At 40.1% G+C, this 21,357-nt stretch overlaps 2 protein-coding genes and 1 pseudogene across 2 annotated transcripts in view; 2 read left to right on the plus strand and 1 right to left on the minus strand.

Moving 5' to 3' along the window:
* Positions 1 to 21,357, minus strand: part of LOC146965605 (MAGUK p55 subfamily member 4-like) — a 245,620-nt gene that overhangs the window by 148,724 nt on the left and 75,539 nt on the right. The window lies entirely within an intron of this gene.
* LOC146965630 (olfactory receptor 6N2-like) lies at positions 1,230 to 2,000 on the plus strand (annotated as a pseudogene).
* On the plus strand, positions 12,829 to 13,761 carry LOC146965631 (olfactory receptor 2T27-like). The gene has a single exon (XM_085766338.1). It carries the CDS (start codon positions 12,832 to 12,834, stop codon positions 13,759 to 13,761), a length of 930 nt encoding a protein of 309 aa, XP_085622464.1. The 5' UTR covers positions 12,829 to 12,831.

Raw genomic sequence — 21,357 nt, forward strand, 5'->3', positions numbered from 1 at the left:
TATTCTTCAAAACTATTTCAGATGTATTGGGCATAAATCTAATTAAAAATTGAATATCGCTATATTCGGGAAAACCCCCAGATGACCTCCGTACCACAGCCATTCAAAAATAACGTTATTGCCTTCGCCTCCCTTATTGCTCGTAAGAGAATTCTTTTATTATGGAAGTCTCATCTACCACCATCAATCAAACTCTGGCTGCATGAGATTTTATGTCTTCTGAAAATGGAGAAGATCAAGTTCTCAGTAAGAGGTTCATCTGACAGGTTCTTTACTCATTGGAGACGACTACTTAACCATCTTGATAGGCTACCAGCTCGGGAAGGACCCACTATGTGGTCATATCTGAACACGCCCCCCAAGGTCTATTAACCCTAAGCCACTCCATTGCTGTTTATTAAAGCAGAAGTAAGCGATCCGGTGGTTTTGGCTAACTTCTTGTCAGCAGATGGAGTTAGCAGTCCCCGCCCTCGTCCCTACGTCACCACATTCACGCGTGTTTCGGACCAACACTCAAAAGTGATTGCCGTCGGAAGAACTATTTAAGACTTATATTAACACAAACATTCCGCTTACTTCTGCTTTAAAGTTAGTAAAATGTTATGAAATAAAATAAAATGAATTGTATTTTTATACTAGGTGTCTGCGACTTAGATTTGATTTTTAAAAAAATATATTGCTGTATTCCTTTCCACTGATATCTTTATTTTATCTGCTCCAACAGAAATCTTCCCCTATGATACTTTGAGTTATAGTCTGAGGAGCATGTGCATACAACTCTAAAACTTAATAAAGCACCATTTGCGTCAGGCCTCCAGAGTTGCTGCTGACGCTGAAAGCAGTTCTTGATGGAGGGGTTTATGAAATCCATGGAGGACGTAGGAGTCTCATAAAATCATTCCAGCGACTCACTCAGTTCACTTTCTCACATCTGTGGATGAAATTTAATTTCATGTATCTGTGAAGGAATAAGGCACTGTCTTTGTGGTTTTAAACCTCATAGGCCGATTTATATTCTCTTTTTTTTTTTTTTTTTACCAGGTATACAAGCTGTGTGTTAAATTCTTCAATGGATGGCACATCAAATATGACATATATAATTCTTGGTGGGTATGTAGAAGTGAACAAGTATAGATATATTTATTTTTTAGTCATGTTTACAGTTTATATTCTAATAATTGTCTGTAATTTAACAATTGTGAGTCTGATCTGGATTCATCAAAACCTTCATGAGCCGATGTACATTTTTATCGCAGCTTTGTCACTGAACTCAGTTCTTTACAGCACCAACATCTACCCAAAGCTTTTCATTGACTTTTTATCTAAAAAACAGATCATATCTTACTCAGCTTGTCTTTTTCAATATTTCATATATTACTCTCTGGGAGCTTCAGAGTTCTTACTGTTGTCAGCCATGGCCTATGACAGGTATGTGTCTATATGTAAACCTCTACAATACCCAACTATCATGAGGAGAAGCACAGTGAGTATTTTCCTGGGTTTAGCTTGGATCCTTCCTGCTTTACATGTTGTGGTGCCAGCTGCAATGAGCAGAAATAAGAAGCTCTGTAACTTCAGTTTGAAAGGAATTTTTTTGCAACAATTCAGTCTTGAAACTTCACTGTGTGAGTTCAAGACTCATCTCAGTTTATGGTCTGATTGTTTTGATGAATGTTGCACTTCTTCCTATGCTTTTCATTTTATTCACATACACAAAAATTTTAATCATAGCGTATCGCAGCAGCAGAGAAGTGAGGAAAAAAGCTGCACAGACATGTTTTCCTCACCTGTTGGTTTTAATCAACTTCTCCTGTTTGTCTACATATGATATAGTTATAGCTCGACTGGAATCTGATTTTCCAAAAACTGTGCGTCTATTTCTGACTTTGCAAATGGTTTTGTATCATCCTCTCTTTAATCCGATTATATATGGATTGAAAATGAAAGAAATCTCTAAACACATCAAGAGGATGTTGTGTCAAATGAAACAAGGTAAATAATGTGCAGTCACTCTGAAATAATCATGCACAGATCAGATGTATTTCATTTAAGTTAACCTTTGAATTTCTTTACATGACCAATACACAGTAGGGATTATCATCATCTTAAACATTGTACTGATTTATCATGAATTTATTGCTCCTTATAACTATTAATCTCCTACAGGTTTAGAGGGAGTCTGTTCCCACTAATCACATTAATAGTTACTGCGATATCATAATGTTTCTGTGTAATGATGAAGTGAAGTACAGACCATCTTATGCATAGATACTGCCTCCAATATATGTTTTGCACATTGTGTAATTGCGTTTGTGTGTTTCCCTTTGTGAACCAAGGCCTGGGAGGGCCCTAATGTTTTCTGTGAGATGTAAGAAACAAATAGACAATTAAAATGAAGTAAACCAAATTCTTCTTACTGTAAAATTATTTGGGCTGTTTTCGACTAAGGATTTTCATAGTCGAATCTGATTCGTCAGATTTTGCCGTAGTCGACTGATCGTCAAACCTTTTTTTTTTTTTTTTTTTTTTTTAGATAGCAGCAAATTTGAGGCTTTTTCCCGTTTCAAACAAAAGAGCTAAAACACCCCAAAAATATGGTAGGTGTAAAACAAATACCTTTATTTATTTTCCACACTTTGGATGATTTTTAGTAGCCATTGTGAGCCAGGGTATGCGTTTATGTTACGTTGCCCTGGACAACGCTCCTTTTGCTCGGACTGTGAGTCATCCCTCATCCCTCAACGTGGTGAAGGATAGCGGTGGTCGTGGACACAGAGAAACCGGGTAAAACATGTAGTATCAAAACAAACGGAGGTCAGAAGGACTCGACAATCCGTACATTACGTTAATCAATCCTGTAACACACACAGTGTGACCGCGGCACCGGCAGAGAGACAGACAGGCTGCAGAGGGACGAGATTACAGCTGTGACTCCCGACACTTATGGTGTGTTCATTACAACTCGGAAATCGGAAAAAAAACAAGTTCCTCTTCTGAAAAACTCTGACATGTCAAACTTTAGGATGTGTTAGGGACTAATTCATCTGTCTAACCATCAGAACTATTGACACTTGAAACGGTAAACACAGCTGATCCATCGAAAAAAAAAAATCACCGCTGGAGTTAATTTATTTTCCGTGATTGAAAGCAGGTTCTTGAATGTAACTCGGTCAAAGTCAGATGTATCCTCACAATGTTTTGCTGTTCTGTCAGGTCATGCATGATAAATGTTGACAAAGTTAGACTGTCAGACTTCCTTGATTTTAAACTTTGGCGGCTCTGCCTCTTGTCTTTTTGCCACTCAGTGAGTGTTCTGCAGTGACTTCTGAGTACCGTGACTTTGACGGTCCTACTGCTCACCTCCCCTCATTTGAAAAAAAAAAAAAAAAAAACCTCCGCTCATTTGATTGTGCAACTGCAGTGGGTGATTTATTAATACGTAGTAAGAAGCTAAGACTACCGTTTAAACGCACACATAATTTTGAACTCTTTATTAACAGAAAGTAAGCAGATTTTGTATCAAAATAGCTTTTTTATAACGAAAAAAGACATTCTATGTAACAATTTATGCTCAGCAGCCGTGGGCACCCCCATATAGTCAGAATGGTATGGTCTTGGTTAGATTCGACTACGAGGTTCATTGATAGCTTTCATGTGACGTCACGGCCCGTATGGAACGCCCCCCTGGCGGTCAAAACAATCCACTTCCCCGCTGTCTGCGGCTTAGGACAAGGCAGAAAAACACACACTGCTCCCTGCTGCTTCAAAAATACCGGTGTTATGGTCCAACTGGTGTCTGATTTAACTGGTTACCATACCGAACAACAGCTGTGCTGCACTTCCGTCCGCAGATTTGTCACAAATTCACAAATCAAGCCGCAGTTCACATGTTACTGCAGCCAATATGCTTCTGTGAGTGAACCTGTTCAGGCAATCTACAGTCAGTCAGCACCACACTACTCTGACTCTGCACAACACTGCACTATGACAAAGCCTGTCATGTTAAAGTTACGAACTAATGGAAAACACTCTGAAAATACAATAACAACATCGTCCTCGCCGCGCCGCGGTCGGTCCCGACCCCCGTTACCGTGTCGCTGCCGCCGCGGGCGGTGCTGTTGCCGTGTCCGGTGGCGGCGGTCCCGCCGGGTTACCATCGCCGCCGCTGCCGCCGCCGGTCCCGGTGCTATCGGACCGCCGTCATCGTTGCCGTCGGTAGCGGTGCGTAGCAAAGCTCCGGGGGGTAAAGGGGGGGCAGCTGGTCACCGTGCAGCCCAGCTAAGGGCTCTGGTTTGTGGGTGAGAGGAGCAGGGAGCCTGGGCTCAGTGGGCTGGCGCTCAGACTGTGGAGCTCAGACTGTGGAGCTCAGCGGAGCTGCGGTACCAGGACGGTGTTCCCACACAGGAAAGTTACAGGTACATTTCTACCACTTCAATGAGTTCAGAAACATTAGGTATTTTAAGATTAAAAAACTACAAAATGGGGCTTTTAATCAGACACCAGTTGAGCCATAACACCGGAGGTATTGGTTGCAAGCGGTGGAGGATGATGGATTCTCCACCAGGTAAATGTAAACATTGCCCAACTCGAGCTTCGGCAGGGAACTGGTCATTTTAAACAGCTCGTATACAGCAGCTGGTGTTGAATATGGGTCACAAGTGCCCAAAACTTCAAAGCTGTTTTTATATCTTTCTTTCTCGGCTGCTGGCAGATGATTTAAGTCATTACTCGGTTGTTTGTCCATAGAAAGTCCATTGCGGGGCCACTTTGGAATGTTGCTTTTGACCGCCAGGTCCCTGGGAAGTGACGTCACTGAAAGCTATCAATAGTCGAATCAGACCCCTCCGAATCGAATCGTCGAATAGTCGACTTTTGGAGGTCAGCCCTAAAAATTATTATCTCATTGTTCATACCCAGATAATTATCATTAGCTCGTCTGATATGGGTCTGTAGCACAGACTTGTTTTACTCACAGACACTAGGGATAACTTTCTCATTTAAACCAATACAGTACCGATACCTGGTTCATGGGAACTGGTACTGGTTTGCAACAATACCTGTTTTTGGTACTTTTGTGTGTATGTGGTAAGTGAAGTTATTTAGTTTCTAAAAAAAAATAGTAAAACTTATGAATTTTGAATAGTTAGCATAATGAAGGGTCTTCCTTATTGACAATAGTGGGATATCTGTTTAAAACTTCAAAGTGCGCAGAGAGAGGAGGGGCTGTTCACAGAGTGGAGTTTTCAACTGGCATGAAAACATAAAACCTGACCTGCGTGTGTCAAAGCCCGGACCCGACGTGTTCTGACTCACTAACATGAATTTTGGCCTGAACCCGGAAAAGGAAGCCCGAGGCCTAATACAACCCGAGTCATTCATATTTTCGGCCTGAACCAGCGTGTCCAGTCAGGTCGACCGGCTGGCCCAGCCCATTGAGACAGATGCATTGTCAATATGTTTGTGAGAGATGAGGTGATCCCCCCACCCCCTATTCAACACTGACCTCTGAACTATACAACCACACATACACTTTAACCAGTCCATAAGCTTTCTTTTTTTTTAATTCAAATGAAAAAACTTGCGCTACTCTTATTCATTTTCACTTGTATCACTGTTACATCATTGCCTTTACACCTGCTTTGCTTTTTCAATGTGTCAGACATTGAAAAAGACTTTGGTCGAAATGTCTGTTCTTGCCCTACCTGTCCTGTAATAAAACTCTTTGAAGGGATTTTGAGTGTGCGAACTATTCTTCAAAACAATTTCAGATGTATTGGGCATGAATCTAATCCAATCTAAAAATCGAACATATCGCTACTTTAGATGACCTCCGTACCACAGCCATTCAAAAAAACTTTATTGCCTTCGCCTCCCTTATTGCTCATAAGAGAATTCTTTTATTATGGAAGTCTCATCTACCACCATTAATCAAACTCTGGCTGTATGAGATTTTATGTCTTCTGAAACTGGAGAAGATCAAGTTTTCACTAAGAGGTTCATCTGACAGGTTCTTTACTCATTGGAGACCACTACTTAACCATCTTGATAGGCTACCAGCTCGGGAAGGACCCACTATGTGGTCATATCTGAACACGCCCCCCAAGGTCTATTATCCCTAAGACACTCCATTGTTGATTATTAAAGTTCATAAATGTTATAAAAGAAAAGAAAAGAAATTGTATTTTTATATGCACTATAGGTGCCTGCAACTTACATTTGACAAATAAAAGTTATTAAAAAATTTTATATTGCAGTCACGTGACGCGATGCGAGAAGAAGCCACGGAGTAGGGGAGCTCCGCACTGCATCGCTACCTTTATCCTTTAAAACATTTCCACCACAGATATTTTCACTCAATATACTTGTTCATAGTTGAAAGGGGTGCAAAGATGTCGAAACTTTCCAAGTCTGCGGCCTGTGGAGATATTAAAAAGCACCTGCGGTCATATGCGGCCGAGGCCATGATGCAAGACGAAGACGGAGCTAACGAGTCCGAGCAGCTACAGGCTAACGACATAGCTCAAGAGCTTGGAAACATCTACTCAACACTAACAAAGATCTCTGGCGACCTAGGTGAACTGGCAGAAATACGTCGCTCTACTGCATCGGTAGAGACCAAACTCTCATCCTTAATTACAAGAATGGACGACATGGAAAAGCGAGTGGAATACTTGGAAACGACCGAGCAGGAGTGGAAAGCTAATCCGCCAGCTAGCAAGACAGACGTCGGACAAATATGGGACAAACTAGAAGACATGGAGAACCGCTCCAGGCGCAACAATGTTCGCTTCGTCGGACTCCCGGAGGGCAAAGAAGGAGGAAATGTGGTGAGATTTCTGGAGGAACTGTTGCCAAATCTGCTGAACATCGAGGGGAAACGAGAGATTGAACGGGCACACCGGATCGCTGGCCAGCGACCCGCGCCAGGAGACAGACCCAGACCAATACTGCAGGTTTTTGAGATCGTCAGACCGGGATGCGGTGCTGCGAGCAGCGAGAAATAAAGGCAAGCTGACCTGGGGAAACACTACTATCATGCTTTTCCCCGACTACTCCAGAGCCACCCAGATGAAGCGCGACAAATTCAAGGAGTGCAAGAAAAAACTACATGAACGGGGAGTGAGCTTCAGGATGCTGTTCCCGGCTAAGCTGAGAATCGAGACCGGCGAGGGTGAGAGAGCTTTTGATTGCCCCCGGAGAGCCATGGCTTTCATAGACGCTATGCAGTGAGTAACTACCGATGGAGTTATTTGTTGTCACTCTCATCCTCACGCACCCAAACGCCGCTCTGGTGTAGACTCTTTTTTTTTTTATGGTAGCGGTGCCAAGGAAGCACAACGCGTGGAGCCTCGCGGACCTGACACGGACCGCCGGACCTCAATCAGAGGGACTTTTGTAGGGGTTCAAATGTGCAAAGTTCAGGTTCAACTGCACATTCTTTGTTTTTTTAGTTTTATGGGGATGTTTGTGTTCAGTCACCACCACTGTGTAATGGTACTAATTTTGATAAATGGTTGTATGTTATTAATGTGTTGGCAGGTATGTCCACACAAACAGGTTTAATGCGTTTCTCCACCTGGAATGTAAACGGGCTGGGGAATCCCATTAAGAGGAAAAAGGTCATGACCATGCTTAAGAACAAAAACTATGACGTGGTATTTCTCCAAGAAACACACATGTCAAAAGAAGAGTCTGAGAAGCTCTGTACAGGATGGGTTGGACATGTTTTTTACAGCATAGGCTCTAGCAAAAGTAAAGGAGTTATAATCTTAGTTAGTAAACATTTGCAGTTTAAATGTATCAAGCAAATTAAAGATAATTCAGGAAGGATGATTATTATACTGGCTGAAATACAGTCGCAGAAGTTAATCTTGGCCAATATATACGCACCTAATTTGGATGATCAAACATTTTTTGTTGATCTTGAAAGGAAATTAATGGATCCAGCTCTTGACCACAGTGGGACAGTGTTGCGTAAAGTACCGACTACTCTTTGTTGTACTGACTGTGTCTGGAATCATTCTCTGTGCCTAATTTTGTTATTAGGGTCCGGGCAGCACAGCTGCCAGGACACTATTGTATTCCTAGGAATTCTTCTTCTTCTTTCTTTCTTTCTTCTTCCAAGGAAGTCATACTTCCCATGGGCGAAAACTCACCAAACTTCACAGAAACATCCGACCCCATGCCAGATTCACTCAACTCCAAGGACATGTGCCCCCCCCTCCTAGGGGGGGCACAATAAGCGTTTAAATTTAAAAACTTTAAAAATTCCTACCAAACCAACGGTAGATGCTACAGTTTTGAAACTTTACCACAATGTCACCTCAATACTGCTGAAACTTTTGTCTACTTAAACTCATTACAAATTATGAAGTCCATCAGTTTTTTTCAATAACTGTAAAACTTTTAAAATGTATCTCCTCCCACAATTTTTGGTCAATTGACACCAAACTTGCTACAGAGCATCTCCAGACCGTCCTTCACAAAACTTGTTTCTCTGATTTTTGATTAAGCAAAAATTGAGCCTACAGTGCATGAAAACGTTTGACTGTAAACAGTACTGTAAACATATACCATCAAATTCTTGCTAAATACATTTTCAAACTTCCTGAAAAAAAATGACAATATTCTGGAGTCATGGTTGATGAAGTTTAGCAAATATCAGAATTTTAATTCAAAAACTGAATTTTCTAGAACATTTTGAATTCTGCTCTCATGGGAACAACTGCAGTCAATGTGAGTGTGGAATTTTTAAACATCAGATTTTCTCTTATGAAGCAAAACACTTATCATTAAAAACAAATCACCAACATTTCCATGCTGTCAAGATGCAATTTATGTATTATCAGATTTTTGTTTAGATGACTGAATTTCTGACATTTTGACCATTTCATCACAACAGCTGCCTGGGCACTGACTCACCTGAGTGGATAAATGAAGCTACACAGCAGGTCTCACTACCAGCCAATTAGCTCAACGAGTTAAGAGCTGATTCTTGGTGTCAGAGATTGTGAGTTCGAGACCCAGCAAGGGTGATGATGATGATGACAGATCAAAATGTCAGATGTCCTCAATTGTCCTAATGCTGGCATCACAGCAAGCTTCTAAATTTAAAAATCCAAATGGCTTGGACTGGACCATGTGCGAAGGCTCCTAACATCTTAGAGTCACAGTAGATGTTTAACAAATACATATCATTACCTCAAAAACTGATTTTTCTTTTTACTGTGGTTTCAAATCTGCCTACACGACAGTGAATGGCTTACTCAATTTGTGAAGCCACTGTTGAACTGCCACTTTTCAATTAGCTCAGTGCGATAAACAACGGTCTTTGGTTCCCGAGGTTGTGGGTTCAATCCTCAACTGTTGCAAATTGGACATTATAAGGACAACTGTCTTGTCTTCCTGTTCTCCTGTTTGTTGCTCAGAATTGCCTAAATTTGCCCAAAAGTAGCCCGGACCCGACCCATCGCTGCGCAGCAGCTATAATAGTTATTTTGTGTTTTGTCTACATTGATACAGGCTGTGTAGCTGTAATAGCTGTACATGAACAAGCACAGTGGTTGATGTTGGTAACCAGTAAGGGATCAGCACAGGAGGTGGTGACCTGGGAAGGGTTGTTGTGTTGGAGGGTGGGGGGAATACTGTTACTGTTGTATTATTGAAATAATGAAAATAAAAAATGTTAATCACAAAAAAAAAAAAAAAATATATATATATATATTGCTGTGTTCCTTTCCACTGATATCTTTATTTTATCTGCTCCAACAGAAATCTTCCCCTATGATACTTAGAGTTATAATCTGAGGAGCATGTGCATAAAACTCTAAAAATTAATTATAGCTACTGCGCAGCGATGGGTCGGGTCCGGGATATCTTTTGGCAAATTTAGGCAAATTCTGAGCAACAAACAGGAGAATAGGAACACAGGACAGTTAACCATATAATGTTCAATTTGCAGTTGAGGATTGAACCCACAACTTCTACTGTAGAAACAAAGACCATTGTCTATCGCACTGAGCTAATTGGCAAGTGGCAGTGCTACGGTGGCTTCACAAATTGAGTAAGCCATTCACTGTCGTGTAGGCAGATTTGAAACCACTGTAAAAAGAAAAGTCAGTTTTTGAGGTAAGATTCTATTTTATTCTATCTATTTTGTACATTTGTTTCACAAAGACCATCTGGTATTATTCTGATGTGTTATCATCAACTCCCTCCTTGGGTCTTGAACCCACATCCTCTACCAAGAACCAGCTCCTAACTCACTGAGCTAATTGTGAGTGAGACACTGGTGTGTGTTTTCTCAAATAGACTCAGGGAGTCAGAGTCCGGGCAGCAGTTGTCATGGCAGATTTCAAAAATGGTCAAAATGTCAGAAATTCTGTTAACTAAACAAAAATCTGATAATACATCAATTCTATCTTGACAGCATGGGAATGTTGGTGATTTGTTTTTAAGTGTTTTGCTGCACAAGAGAAAATGTGATGTTTAAAAATGCCACTCTTAGATTGACTGCAGTTGTTCCCATGAGAGCAGAATTCAAAATGTTCTAGAAAATTCCGTTTTTGAGATGAAATTCTGATATTTGCCAAACTTCATCAACCATGACTCCAGAATATTCTAATTTTTTTTCAGGAAGATTGACAATGTATTTAGCAGGAATTGGATGGTATATGTTTACAGTACTGTTTACAGTCAAACGTTTTCATGCACTGTAAGCTAAATTTTTGATAGGCTAAATCAAAAATCCGAGGAATAGGGCTGCAACAACTAATCGATAAAATCGATAAAAATCGATTATTAAATTCGTTGGCAACGAATTTGATTATCGATTCGTTGGGTAGCGATTAACTTGGCCCAGAGCCAGGGAAAAAAAGAAAATATTTCTTATCTTTATCCGTGTCCAAAACAGTCAGCAGCTGCAGCAGTCATCCAGCTCCAATAATCCACTAATATTATTTCTGTTTACATTGCCTTCCTGGCGGCCAGCCTGTTTCATTCATTTGCATCATGTAAAAAAAAAAAGACGTATTTTTAGCGGTGGCAACAGCAACAGCCGTGTTTCTGATCAACCAGATCTGTGTTGTCCAGTTCCACCGCGTTGTTTACTCCCGGTCCAACGTTACTCCCACACGGACACGGTCCGCGCGGGTTCGGACGCGGTGTGTCACGGACTGTCTGGACCTCTGGACCGGTGGTCTGGACTCAGTACCGGCAGCAGAGAGGCTTCACTGTCTCCTCTGTCAGCCTCTCGTCAGGACGCTAACGCTAAAGCTAACGCTAAAGCTAACGTTAGCTAAAACTTTTTTCTTTTTTTTCACACAATGTAAATGAATGAAGCACGCTGGCCGCGAGGAACGCGATGCAAATGGGAATAATATGGATTATAAAACTGTTGGAGTTTGATGACTGCTGCTGCTGACTGATTTGGACACCTGGGGTAAAGGTAAGAAATATTTCTTAGAGGTTTGATCAGCTGTTCCTCTGCTCAGGGCTCGGTGTGTGGAGGACTCAGATTAGAGATTTGATCATCATTTACCCGTTTTATTTTATAGTGATGGGCGCTATTACAGTTAATACCGATGTTTACATCAGATCGCTGCTGTGTGTGTGTGTAACGTTGGGTGTCTGACTGGAGGGTCCAGCCTGTCCCCCCGCGGTGACTGATGTTTATCACGGTGTGAACGTGGGCCGGTCGGGGAAGCGGGCTGTGAGCCAAACTGAAAACTGTCGGAGTAACGTCGGTTGTTGTCGGTTGATCTGGTGAATGATGAACTTTCAGGGTTGATCAGAATTTTCCTCTGGATGTAAACATGCTGCAGACTTCCGCTTGTAAGCAAATCAGGCAGTGCCCTAATGACTTTTGTCTATTATTATTTTTTAATGTATTATTAGTTTGTTCAACTAACTTAAAAAAAAACTTATTTGTGCAATTTTTTGCACTAATATTGTCCATTTGGAATAACATTCTGTTTTTGAATAAAGTTAAGGAGAAATAAATAAATGATACCAGTGACATGCTGGATCAAACTGAGAAACAACTCCTCCTCTCTTTCTTCTCTTCCCTACAATGTAAATCAAATTTTTGCCTTTTTTTTATCCGATTAATCGATTAATCGAAGAAATAATCGACAGATTAATCGATTATCAAAATAATCGTTAGTTGCAGCCCTACCGAGGAACAAGTTTTGTGGAGGACAGTCTGGAGATGCTCTGTAGCAAGTTTCGTGACAATTGAGCAAAAATTGTGGGAGGAGATACATTTTAAAATTTTTAAAGTTATTGAAAAAAACAGAGTGATGGACTTCATAATTTGTAATAAGTTTAAGTGGACAAAAGTTTCAGCAGTATTGGGGCTACATTGTAGTGGAGTTTCAAAACTGTAGCATGTACCGTTGGTTTGGTAGGATTTTTTTAAGTTTTTAGATTTAAACGTTTAATAAACCTGCTTAGCAGCCCGGACCCTAATAAAGCAGAAGAGAGAAGAAGAGAAGTTTGCAGTCGGCAAACTTCATCTCTCAAGGGGGTGTTCTACTCGGTCTTGCAGTGTGTTAGAGCATGGGTTACATTTATGCCGGATTATCCCTTTAATTAGATCCTTTGAGAATTATATATCATAAAAACTTTTCTTCAAGCTCAAACAGTCACTCTGATGTATGGAGATGAACAGTCACTAAAGAAAGCTTTAAGGTCAGGCATGTAAATTAATTGGATGATCCTACATACGTTATAATTTAATGGAATCATAATAAGTTTGTCCTCATCCATGTTTGTTACACATTCTGTCTGTTTTCTCCCATTTCCATTATTTAACTTTGGAGAGTCTTTAACATGGATGATGAGTTAAATATAACGTATATAACTCTTGGTGGGTTCATAGATGTAGATAAATACAGGTATGCTTATTTTTTAATCATGTTTATACTTTATATTCTTATCTTGTGCAGTAATTCTACTATTGTGTACCTTATTGTGAGTCATCAAAACCTTCATGAGCCCATGTACATTTTCATCGCAGCTTTGTCACTTAATTCTGTTGTTTTCAGCACAAACATCTACCCAAAGCTTTTCATTGACTTTTTATCTAAAAAACAGATCATATCTTACTCAGCTTGTCTTTTTCAATATTTCATATATTACTCTGTAGGTGGTTCAGAGTTCTTACTGTTGTCAGCCATGGCCTATGACAGGTATGTGTCTATATGTAAACCTCTACAATACCCAACTATCATGAGGAGAAGCACAGTGAGTATTTTCCTGGGTTTAGCTTGGCTCCTTCCTGCTTTACATGTTGTGGTGCCAGCTGCACTGAGCAGCAATAAAAAGCTGTGTAACTTCAGTTTGAAAGGAATTTTTTGCAACAATTCAGTCTTGAAACTTCACTGTGTGAGTTCAAGACTGTTCTCAGTTTATGGTCTGATTGTTTTGATTAATGTTGCACTTGTTCCTGTGCTTTACATTTTCTTCACGTATACAAAGATTTTTATCATAGTGTATCGCAGCAGCAGAGAAGTGAGGAAAAAAGCTGCACAAACCTGTTTACCTCACCTGTTGGTTTTAATCAACTTCTCCTGTTTGTGTACATATGATATCATTATAGCTCGACTGGAATCTAATTTTCCAAAAACTGTGCGTCTAATAATGACTTTGCAAATAGTTTTGTATCATCCTCTCTTTAATCCAATCATATATGGGCTGAAAATGAAAGAAATCTCCAAACACCTTAAGAGGCTGTTGTGTCAAATGAAACAAGCTAAATAATGTACAGTCACGCTGAAATAATCATGCACAGATCAGATGTATTTCATTAAAGTTAACCTTTTAAAGCAGAACTATGCAGGATTTTGGCTGTAATTATTGTGGCTCGGAGACACTGTGATGGTTGAGTGACCTATTATGAGGAGAATCACATTAATAGTTACTGCGATATAATGTTTCTGTGTAATGATGAAGTGAAATACAGACCATCTTATGCATAGATATTGCCTCCAATAAATTTTGCACGTTGCATTTGTGTGTTTCCCTTTGTGAACCAAGAGGAGGAGGGGCTATTCACAGAGTGGAGTTTTCAACTGGCCTGAAAATTAAAACCCGACCTGCGTGTGTCAAAGCCCGGACCCGACGTGTTCTGACTCACTAGCATGAATTTTGGCCTGAACCCGGAAAAGGAAGCTCGAGGCCTAACCCAACCTGAGTCATTTATATTTTCAGCCTGAATCAGCGTGTCCAGTCAGGTCGACCGGCTGGCCCAGCCCATTGAGACTGATCCATTGTCAATATGTTTGTGAGAGATAGAGAGCGGGGAAAGAAATCTATGGGGTCGGAGGCCCTCTGCTGAGGGCTGTACGGTCCCTGTACGACCGGTAGGAGCTTGGTTCGCATGGCCGGCAATAAGTCATCAAAGTCTCAACCTCTCTTCTCCCCAACTCTACTCTAGTGTAGTGGTTAAGGTGGCTGCTTGCCAACCCCAAGGTCACTGGTTCAAATCCAGGTTGAGCACTCTTGTTATGAATTCTGCTCCCCTCCATCACCCTCAATTGGTTACAGGTGGTCGTTAAGAGACGCATTAATTGCTAGTGCCACAGTTTGTAACTTGCTGTTAAGTGCTTTTTAAATCATTTTAATTCACCAAAAAATAGTCACAGGTCACAAAAAAGTCCTCTTCTTTCTTGGTGTGGCTAATTTCTGCACTTTCCTTACCTTTTTTTTTAAGCAGGAGCCAGTGATCCTCTTATTAAAGGTTTTCTTTGCCCCTCACATACTGTCTCTGCCTGTAGCCTAGTGGTTAGCTTGCTGAGCTGGAGACCTGAGGGTTACTGGTTCAAATCTTGCCTCAATAACAATTATAGTGAATTATTTTCCCAGTCGTCCTCTGTTGACTTCTGATAACTTGCTTCATGTTGAAACTGCTGCTCTCAGCCTGAAATTCACAGACATTTTCATTCTAAGTCATTCAAGCTTGACTCTCAAGCTTTCTTGATGTTGACAGTGTTTCCAACAGGTGCAGCTTTGGGCTCGTTAACTTCAGAGTGAGACAGAGTGCAGATCATTAACAGACAACAGTCTCTGCAACTGTGTGTGCACTGTGGCCTAGAGGCAGAGTGCAAGTCTACTGACCATGAAGTTGTGGGTTCGATTCCGACCTTGGTCAAACATTTGTATGGTGATCACTGCTTGCACTATTTGCTAATTCTGCAACAGCGTTCAGCTGCTTTCAGCAGTCACACCATTTCCATTCTTGGAAATGCTTTTTCTAGTTAGTGTGACTGCTGAAAGCAGTCACACTATTGTTCTTCTGTTTGGCCATTTTCTTCCGCCTTTTTACGGTCTTCTTCTAGTCCTTCATACTTTGTGCTATTTCAACAATTCATATATCAAAATGTGCAGCTTTTTTTGAACTTTATCGGCATTACTTTTCTCTTTTTAACTATTTATACTTTTTCAAATATTTAACTTTTTCAGATTTTTTTCAGCTTTATAATGTGTGTGTGTTGCGTCTAACGAGCAGAGCTAGAGTGGTGCCCGAGTGGAGAGAGGCAAAAAAACATTCTAGAGTTTTTCTGGCTAAACTGTCAGCATGGCCACAAATTAAACTCTAGACAAATTATTTTCTCCAGTTTTGTAGCCACACTTGTCTTCTGGCTAAAATTCTGGTCAAAAATGCAAAGAGACTTAGATAATAATTTAAAATATTTTTTAAATGCAGCCAGGGAGCTCTCTGCTCTCATTCAGCCCAATGCATTTTTTTCACAGCAGCAGGAGAAGGGGCTCAACTTTGTAACTTGCTGTTAAGTGCTTTTTAATTCATTTTAATTCACCAAAAAATAGTCACAGGCATGGGCGTGGTAGTGGGGGGAAAAGTGGACCTGACTACCCAGGGCCCGAGTAGAGAGAGGGGCCCATGAAAATCCTGATTTTTTTTTTCTTTTTTGTGATGTTTTTATTTCGAATGAATTGGGCCCTCCAATTAATTGGTGTCATAATTTATTTCAAATATATTGATAACATCAAATTAGAATGAACTTAATGTCACAGTTCTCCCAACATATTAGACATTCTGGGGCCCCCCTCTTGGAGATGCAAAATGGTTTAGTCCGCCCAACAGCGACCGGCAACAACTGTAAGGTCAGACAGTGCGCCCAGATCAGAGACCTGTGTGCAGGACATCATGCTGCCCAAAAAACATAAATCGGGCTATCAGAAAAAGAAAGAGAGGAAACAAAAAGAAAGACGGCAGAACGAGGGGAGGCAGCTGCTGACTGCTTTCTTTCCCAAAGGTGAACCAAGTTAGCTTGTCATGCAAAGTCCAATTAAAGTTAACATAGTCCACTCCAGACAGCTGCTGCTTATATTTGTATGCTCACGTGAAGTCTTTAGCTTAGCTAGCTGCCAACCAGGCTGCTTGCGGCTGTAAGTATAAAGACAATTACAGGCCAGCTAACGTTAGTTGTCAATATTAACCAGTTTCAGAAACAGAGAGTGGCGCAGCCGCAGCAGCTGGAGCAGCAGAAGCAGCAGTGGTCAGTCCTGGCAGCTCTTCTGAAGATGAGATTAGAGATGAGCAAAGACAAGGTGAGATCGTTGTTCAAGTATTCAAAGGCGAGCTACCCCCCCTTACGTTGGTATATTGGTTCGCGAGGTGGAGAGAGAGAAAGAGAGAGAGAGTGGTGCTGACTGGTAGAATTGCTGTCTAAATATGAGTTGTTTACCTGAAGTTTAAAGTAAGTTAGCCTTTTGGTTCAGTGTGTGTGCTATAGCATTTTGTCTACTAACACAGCAGAGCTGAAAGTGAAACTCCGTGCTGAGATTTAATGAATGATCCATCTAGCAATATTGCTGCTGCATATATCAACATGTAGCCTAAATAACATACCAATATCACTGTAGGCTCAAGTGCACACTAGTAATATATTAATTGAGCAATAACGCAATTTATTATTTTTGTCTGGTAAAAAGCCTTAGCATTGCGGTGCAGTGCTGTGCTTAAAAGCTATTGTCAATGTTCAATAAATTCATGATGTTACCAAAGCCAATGAATAATCATGTTAAATAACTGTGATCTCACTATCAATCAATTTGACAGTTGACATTTTGTACTATTGCAGGCTCTATTGATAAGATGACATAGGCCTTTGATGTACAAAGCAGAAACCAGTCACAACTTCTTTTTTTCACATTGAAACTTAATATTTTTCTGTTCATTTCTACTGTACCTTCTCATTACAAAAGGAATGTAGCTTATTTGATTTGATTCTGAGTGTACAGTTGTCTCTTGTTCTCCTGTTCAAGAATGAATGTTTTACATCAAAATTTGCACGAGTGTCATGGATCAAAATGTTAGTACACTGACTAGCATACGTAAATACTTTGGTTTAAATCAATATTCATTCTTAGCACCCATTGCAAATAATCCTGACTTTGAAAATTCTTGTGTAGATGTGGGATTCAGAGATTGGAAGACCGCTGGTATTACAAAAATTGGTGATATGTATATAGGTGGTGCACTAAAGTCTTTTCAGCAACTGCAAGAAGAGTTTAAGCTTTCTCGAACTCAATTTTATCGTTACTTACAAATGAGGAGTTATTTAAACTCAATTTCATATTACAAAAGTGGTAGTAAGCTGAATATTCTTGATAGTCTCATCATGAAAGCAGCAACAATTAATAAAAAAGTGATTACTTATATATACGATCAGTTGCTTACGAATGATGGGACTATAATTAATATCAAAAATAGTTGGGAAAAAGACTTTGGTGCTCACCTAGATGACCAGACCTGGCGTAAGGTGTTAAATAATGCCAAGAAAATTACTAGATCAGACAAATCACATGAAGTACAATATAAGATAATTAACAAACTGCATGTGACTCCTGAAATACGTAGTAAATATGATGACTCATGTTCGGTAGCATGCAAGAAGTGTCAAAAACAACCAGGCACTTATTTTCATTTAATGTGGTCATGTCCATTGATTAAAATATTCTGGTCTACTGTCCAAACAGAGATAGAGAAGTTCCTTGGCATTAAAATGGTAATGGATCCTAAACAGTGTATTCTTGGTATCGATCTTTTGTCTTTGTCTGGTCAAACGGGTAAATTGTTGAATATTATGTTGTATGCCGCACGTCTGTCAATTTTGCATGCTTGGCTTGACGAGCACCCGCCTACGTTAGCAATGTGGTATGAGAAACTGTTATCAATTGTTCCTTATGAAAGACTATCTCATGTGGTGCAAGGAACCTTAGATGAATTTGTTAAAGAGTGGACCCCCCTGAGTATGTTTTTTGGATGCGAGTGGCCTTCAATAATAAGTGTTGGTGTAAATTAAGACAACACCCCCACACACACACCTTTTTTTTTTTTTTTTTTTTTTTTTTTTTGTTCTTTTCTTTTCTTTTTCCTGTCTTTTGTGTTTTTGGTTCTTATTATATTATGTAGTATTATTTTGTGTTGTATGTTGTGTTCGCGACAGCGGAAGGCTGTACATTTGTGTTGTTTTTGTGATGAGCTTGTCTTGCTGTCAATGTAAATTAAAAATTTAAAAGAAAGTTAAAAAAAAAAAAAAAATGTTAGTACACAAACCAGATGTAGCCTAATGTTTTAGGTATTTGAGCACAAGTAGGCCAAATGCATCAATTCAGAACCACTCATCAATATAATCTGATCTGATTGTAGTTGATTGTAGTAGATTGTATAAATACCCCCCCCCTTTTTTTTTCTCTCACGCGCCTCGCGGGCATGGATAGGGGCCCACTGACATTGAGAGTGTACAGGGCCCAGAATTTGGTGCTACACCCCTGGTCACAGGTCACAAAAAGTCCTCTTCTTACTTGGTGTGGCTAATTTATACTAATTTCTTTTTATTTTAAGCATCATTGAAAAATCTCACATTCATCAAAGTCTCAACCTCTCTTCTCCACAACTCTACTCTAGTGTAGTGGTTAGGGTGGCTGCTTGCCAACCCCAAGGTCACTGGTTCAAATCCAGGTTGAGCACTCTTGTTATGAATTCTGCTCCCCTCCATCACCCTCAATTGGTTACAGGTGGTCATTAAGAGACGCATTAATTGCTCGTTAACTTCAGAGTGAGACAGAGTGCAGCTCATCAACAGACAACAGTCTTTGCAACAGTGTGTACACTGTGGCCTAGAGGAAAAGTCAAAGTCTTCTGACCATGAGATTGTGGGTTCAATTCCTACCTTGGTCAGCCATTTGTATGGTCATCACTGCTTGCACTATTTTCACAAAAGAGTCCTCTACTTACTTGTTGTGGTTAAGTTCTGCACTCAAATCTTGCCTCAACAACAATTATAGTGAACTATTTTCCCAGTCGTCCTCTGTTGACTTCTGATAACTTGCTTCATGTTGAAACTGCTGCTCTCAGCCTGAAATTCACAAAAATTTTCATTGTAAGTCATTCAAGCTTGACTCTCAAGCTTTCTTGATGTTGACAGTGTTTCCAACAGGTGCAGCTTTGGGCTCGTTAACTTCAGAGTGAGACAGAGTGCAGATCATTAACAGACAACAGTCTCTGCAACTGTGTGTGCACTGTGGCCTTTTCTCTTTTTAACTATTTATACTTTTTCAAATATTTAACTTTTTCTGATTTTTTTCAGCTTTATAAGCTTTATACTTTTAAAAATATTTAACTTTTTCTGCAAATTTTTTCCCATAGGAATGCATTGAAAACGTCTTCAAACTTTTAAAATCTTCTTACTACTTTGAACCTCTAAAACTTCAGCATACTTTCTCCCACAGACTCCATTTGACTTTTAAACTGTAGACAAACTTTTAATCTATTCACATATTACTCAGCTTATTGATATCTTCAACAGTTTTAGATTGTTGGCTGTTTTAAAATCATTCGAATTTTTGACAAAATCCAACTTTATAATGGGTGTGTGTTGCGTCTAACGAGCAGGGCTTAGAGTGAGTGACATCATCGTTAGAGTGAGAGGGATCGAAAAAACATTCAGGATTTTTTCTGGATAAATTGCCAGCACGGCCACAAATTAAACTCTAGACACATGATTTCCTCACCGGTTTGTAGCCACACTTGTCGTCTCTCATCTGATGTGCTCAAAACAGCAGACAGACTTACAGAATTGTCTCAATGAGCCTAATTGTCCAGCTAGACCCACTCCAGTGGCTCATCCACTTCAATATAAAAGTAGGAGCTGATTTTTTTAGAAAAACAGAAATGTCCCCCTTTTCTACCCTGCGACGGCAAGAAAAGTTTTTGCCCTACAAACATTTAATTCACATTGGCTCGCTCAGGAAGGTCTCCTTGCCCCAGTAGTCATGGCCACATTCTGATAAGAGGTACGGTTCTCTTTTTATGGGCTGTTTTGGGAAGCTGCACAGAGCTCAAGTCTCTCTGCTCTGCTCTGCTCTGCTCTGTGTGCAGTTGGTCCAGCTGTAGGGGCCAGCTCGTTATCATGTCTATAAATAGAACAGTGCAGGTGCAGCCTGGCTGCTCGTTAAGATGTTTTTAAACACAGCCCCACACAGACACATGATAAACCAGACTGACAGAGGATGTCCACGCACAAACACAGGCATCACACTCACACAGACAGACACTCACACACAGTCACACATGCACACATACACAAACAGACAAACACACAAACACAACACTGTTCCACACAGTAAAATGTAAGCAGTTAAAAGTCACCATGGTAACTTCTGAGGGCAGGCTGCCACACAGGTGTAATCAATCAGATCATTAGGGGGGGAGGAGTTTTACTTTCTGCACATGTACACGCAGACAGAGAGACCGTCAGACTCACACACCCAGACACACACAGACACACAGGTTTTCAGCTCAAATTCATCAGGCTCTCAATTATTTTATACTTTTGATGTAAACATCTCCAACAATTTATATTTTTCTCATGAATTTAAGTTCAGACGTTTAGTCTTTCCAACTCTATTAATAGTAGTACAATTACAGGTGGAGCCAGGACATAGGATGCAGCTTTTAACATCTATCTATCTATCTATCTATCTATCTATCTATCTATCTATCTATCTATCTATCTATCTATCTATCTATCTATCTATCTATCTATCTATCTATCTATCTATCTATCTATCTATACCCCTCCCTATTTTTTAACCCCTCTGTCTCCTTTTTTTCTTTCTTTCTTTCTTTCTTTCTTTCTTTCTTTCTTTCTTTCTTTCTTTCTTTCTTTCTTCTACTCCTTCATTTGTATTTTACGTAACTTTTTCTATCCTTCCCTCTCTATCCATCCATCCATCTACCTCTTTCTATCTATCATCCCCCTCTCTCTTTTTCTTCTTTCTTTCTTTCACTCCATTTCTGTCTTTTTACTTCTTTGTTTGTTTGTTTGA

The sequence above is a fragment of the Trachurus japonicus genome, chromosome 21, assembly GCF_045865225.1.
Source record: "Trachurus japonicus isolate A0001 chromosome 21, Traja_1.0".
NCBI classification, from domain to species: domain Eukaryota; kingdom Metazoa; phylum Chordata; class Actinopteri; order Carangiformes; family Carangidae; genus Trachurus; species Trachurus japonicus.